The following is a 4,835-nucleotide window of genomic DNA, read 5'->3' on the forward strand; positions in this document are numbered from 1 at the left end:
TATTGGCGTTGGAAGCTGCCGGGATAAGAAAGCATATAATAATGGACAACTTTATCAGCAGATACGGTTCGTACGATAAGTGCGGGCTTATCAAGAGGGATATTTACAATCTTTGTTGCAGAGAAAAAATGAAGCTCATCGCAAAAGGTGATGCAGAGACGGCAGTTGGCATTATGAGGAGCAGGAAGGAGAAGGACCCTGAGTTTTTTTTTTAGTATGTGCGTGACAAGGAAGGGCGACTGAAGAGTATGTTTTGGTGTGATGTGGTTGTGTTTGATAGCACGTATAAGATGAACAGATATGGTATGCCGTTCGTCCCCTTTGTCGGAGTTAACAACCACCGTTGCACCACAGTGTTTGGATGTGCCATAATTGCTGACGAGACGGACGGGACATATGTATGGCTGCTGCAGACATTTATGAAGGCAAACTGTCAGGTGAAGCCAAAGTCAATAATCACAGATGGTGACGCTGCAATGATTCGGGCTATTCGGACTGTGCTTTCAGATGTTTTCCATCGTCTTTGCTCCTGGCATATCGAGAAAAATATGCAGAGGCACCTGCATTACAAGTCACTGGATGAGTTCAGATCGCTCCTATACTATGCCACCTCTCAAGCGAACTTTGAGCAGAGATGGACCGCTTTCTATAATAAGTGGAAGACGGATAGAACTAAAGATTGGCCTGGCAGGATGTACAGGAAGAAGAGACTTTGGGCAGCTTCATATCTTTCCGATGGTTTTTTCCTTGGTATGCGAAGTAACCAGAGAAGCGGAAGCCTCAACTCCTGCCTTCACCTACACCTGGACTATGGTATGACAATAGTTGATTTGGTTGTGCATTATGAGAACTGTATAGTTCGCCTGCGTGAGAATGAGGCGTACGATGACTGTGAGGCACACCAAAAAGAACCACCGTCGGTTACTGAATATAAGGCACTTGAGGAGCATGCCGCCAAAGTATTCACACCTGCTAATTTTTACATCCTGCAAGATGATTTGCACAAGATGGGTCAGCTGGAGATATTTGAGACGCTCGTGGGAATTGAGCGTCAGACATATATGGTGACATGGAAGGATAACCACAAGTTCATGTATAATGTTGTTTATGAACCAGGTAACTCAGAAGAAACTATAACATGCAGTTGTCTTAGGATGGTTCGGAAAGGCCTGCCATGCAAACACATTCTTTTCGTTCTCCATCATCTGAGCATAACTGAAATACCAAAGTGTTGTGTCCTTCATCGGTTGTCAAAAAATGCGAGAGATGGATTGCCTGTGCAGCGGAAGAGTGATATGTTTGGATGGGGTTGGTCAGGGCCATTAGAGAGAGACCGGTATAGTCAAATAAGCATAAAAACCGCAGAGGCAGCTCATGTTGCAGCAAATGATCCCTTCTTGTTTGACGAGTTGATGAAGTGTCTGGACAATATAATAGCGCAGAAAAAGATACCAGAGGAGGAACTTATAGGAAGTAGAAGGTATGCTAAGCTTAAGAAGGAGGCAAGTCAAGCGCAACAAGTTGAGCCTGGTATTGGTGATCCTGAGAAAGTTTCGACGAAGGGTGCACCTAAGAAGGGGCGGTCAAAGGGGGGGCCCGATGTTACAAAGAATGGTAGGCCAAAAGATTTTACAGAGAAAAAAGTGGTCCTTTGTGTAGTCTGTGTAGGCTACCAGGTCATAACAAGGCTACATGTCGAAAAAACCAGAAGTAAGATGCTACCTTCTTATTTTTTTGTTATGTTGGTACTTCGGTTTTACAAACTATATTTTCTCACCCATATTTTTATGTTATGTTCAGGAATTGGGCGTAGAGAAGCATCTTGCTATGTTGGAAGAATAAAAAAATGGTCGCATGAGTCTAGTCCGAATAAACTATGTTGTTTCTTGTTCGTACTTGTGTGGCAGAAAACTTTATGTCTCGATTTATTTATGTGTGATGAAAATACTTATGTGAACATATGTGATATGACACATCATATTTGTTTAATGAATTGCCATCTTATTTGTACTGCTATGTGAAAGAGTTCACAGTTTTAATATGCTGCGTTTTTGTAACTGTACCTGTTGCAAAAAACATGGCCGACCGTCGTTGTGCAAAAAAACATAGCCGACCGTCGTTGTGCAAAAAAATGCCCGACCGGCAACTGGACCACAAGTTGGGATATATTCCCAACCCAAATCAAGCCAACGAGGCGACTCGGGAGGTCCATATAAAGCCCATCAAGGGCCCAGCAGCCAGGTCCAACAGGGCGGCAATTTCAAGCAGTACTAGCAGAGGAGTTCGACCTGTGTAGCACGCCGGCATATTTAACCTGGTCCTCACCCCCGTCAGCTTCTGCGGTGGGACTAAACTCCTTCGTCGGGCGCGCGAGGCGATGGTGACTGGGCCGGGGAGGGGTGAGGCTGGGCCTGTCGTACTGGGCCATCATGGGCCGGGCGGCGACATTGCAAGAAATGGAGCCTCGTCAGTGTTGCGTCGACCGCATTGCCTTATTTAGTCCCACCTCGCCAACGGAAGGGCGCACCGACCGGCTTAAATAGCCGCGTCGGCTGTTTCTCTCGAACTCCTCTGTTACAAGCACCTTGTCAGCCCCGTTGGCCTACTTGTGGGCCCTTGTGGGGTCCGCATCGACCGCCCGAGTCGCATGTCGGCTAGATTTGGGTTGGATGCACAGTCCCTGGGTCCACAAGGGAAGGTCGGGCTGTTTTTTTTTCTAGTCAAAATTTTTTTAGCAAACAAGGAGGCGTCCGCCTGCATTTATATGTGCATCTAAGAGCCAACAAACGGCGGCTGGCATTATCATCACATAATAATATTGCACATAAAGTCAGCCGTCTGCCTCCGTTTATATGAAACTCTACGAGCCAGCAGACGGCGGCATCATCATCACATAAGCATATAGCACATAGCAACTTAACATATATAGTTGGAAAATAAATATTGTAGCTAGTACCGATGACGGCACCATTACAATAAGAAATGTCATAATATCAAAATTGTTCCTAGTGCCGTCAACGGCACGTTTATTTAGTTGCGATAATAAGAAAAAGAATGTTCTCGTAGCCAAAAACCCATCAACAAACTAATTTCTTGTCCATGATCTTCAAAATATTCTCTTTCACAGTTTCCATCGTGTTGCACTCTCAAAAAAGTATTTCAGCTAGAATGCGTCCCCTTGAAGCATTCACCTCAGCTTGATCAAACTCAAATATCCATTCATCTCCGTTCTAGTTTTGAATGCATTTCACCACAAACAGACCACAAGAAACTCTGTAAAAAATCTCGAGTCAGGCATTGCTGTGCAAGAGAAGTACTTAGAACTTAAACAGTTGAACATACCCATCCTTTTGTAACGGCATATCGTACTCATTTATTGGCCACGAAGATACGTCTGGATGTTCCATTTGTACAAGGGAGTTCACCTCCAAGGTATCTTTAGCTATTTTTGCCCTCTCAAATATAAATGTGAAGTTCATATGAAGTACATAACTAATTACTACTATCTATCTTGTTACATGTAAAGAAAGAAGCTTACCAGCTTCCTTATTTTTTTAAGAACTGCCTTGCTGGATTTACAAGTAGAATTTAAAACTTGAAACTCTTTTTTCTTGTTGTGCATGAGAATTGTTATCCAGTGACTTTCTTCCACATGAAAAGGAAAGTATGCCTACAACAAAGTTTAGTCAAGTTCTTGGACACACAATTAGTTATGTACTACGAAGGATCATACAAATGTGAAATACCTTATCTGTAATGAAATACTCCTCATTAACTCTAGACACCATTTTAGTTTGGTTTGTGAAATGCTCCATAAAATGGTGCTTAGAGTTCTTAACCTTTCCTTCAGCACGAAGAATAAGCCAGTGTGACACCCAAGATGATAAAATGTGACGGTCAGGACGAGGATTATGGGTCTGCATATGGTTGCAATAACTATTGATGACCTGAAAATAACATAACATCAATACTCCTCTTAGAAAAAATTAAATATGACATGTACAACTTCATATAATTGTTGTAATACTTACACCGCCATGCAACCATTTTTTCGCAATGATGGCTTGAAGCATATCAGGTGTACATGTTTCCCCAGCAATTCCTGTCATGTGCACAACAGTTTTCCTACTAAGCTTCGCCGAGTCTGATAGTGTCTTGATATAAACCTTCGCGGCCTCTATGTGATCCTCAATAGTGTAATCGGTATTAATCAGAACGTCTCCTATACCAAACAAACCTAAAATATAATCAAACAATGAGTAAATAAATTGTGCATGGAAGGAATGAAATATCTTCAAAACAAAGTACATAACACTCACTTTTCTTTGGACGTTTACATCCACCGATCTGATGGAAGGGTGAAAGAACGTACTTTGACTTTTTTCTCTTGCGTTTCCCATCATTCTCCTCAGTGCTGTGGAACCGCGGCCGCCTACGTCAGAATCTTCGGCTGACATGATGTAGACGGATGACCACGTTGGATGGCGTGTTGTCGATCGGTGGACGGCGGATGAGGTGTTCTCCAACGGCGGCGGACGGACGGCGGATGAGGTGTTCTCCACCGGCGGCGGACGGACGGCGGAGCGGCATCACGGGGCCAGAGGGGGTGGATGGACGGCGGCGTGCTGAAGAGGACAGGGTGAGGGGTGTCAGGGGATCGGGGGCAGATGGCGGCGTGGGTTAGGGCTTGGGGCAGGGCGTCGTGGGTGACGAGGGCATATGGCGGCGGGCGTGCCAGGTGCTAATCACGATAGATTCGGTCGGGCTCGCGTCGCTTCTGTCTCCATTGCCGTCCGCAATGATTGGGCCGGGCCCCAGACGATACGGTTTGATTA

General features: G+C 44.7%; 1 protein-coding gene across 1 annotated transcript; it reads left to right on the forward strand.

Annotated features, from left to right (window-relative positions):
* The first annotated feature begins 692 nt into the window (after positions 1 to 692).
* Positions 693 to 1,842, forward strand: LOC147982177 (protein FAR1-RELATED SEQUENCE 12-like). Its single transcript, XM_087516228.1, has 2 exons — positions 693 to 1,676; positions 1,801 to 1,842. The coding sequence occupies exons 1-2, from the start codon at positions 693 to 695 to the stop codon at positions 1,840 to 1,842; spliced, it is 1,026 nt and encodes a 341-aa protein (XP_087372354.1).
* Positions 1,843 to 4,835: the final 2,993 nt, after the last annotated feature.

Source organism: Triticum urartu, chromosome 3A (assembly GCF_056163025.1).
Source record: "Triticum urartu cultivar PI428250 chromosome 3A, HENAU_Tu73, whole genome shotgun sequence".
Lineage (NCBI taxonomy): Eukaryota > Viridiplantae > Streptophyta > Magnoliopsida > Poales > Poaceae > Triticum > Triticum urartu.

Bases quoted from the DNA above. Each gene is read 5' to 3' on its own strand.
- LOC147982177 (XM_087516228.1), top strand. From the start codon at position 693: ATGTACAGGAAGAAGAGACTTTGGGCAGCTTCATATCTTTCCGATGGT. The intron at 1,677-1,800 runs GTCATAACAAGG...TGTTATGTTCAG, and splicing joins TAGTCTGTGTAGGCTACCAG to GAATTGGGCGTAGAGAAGCA.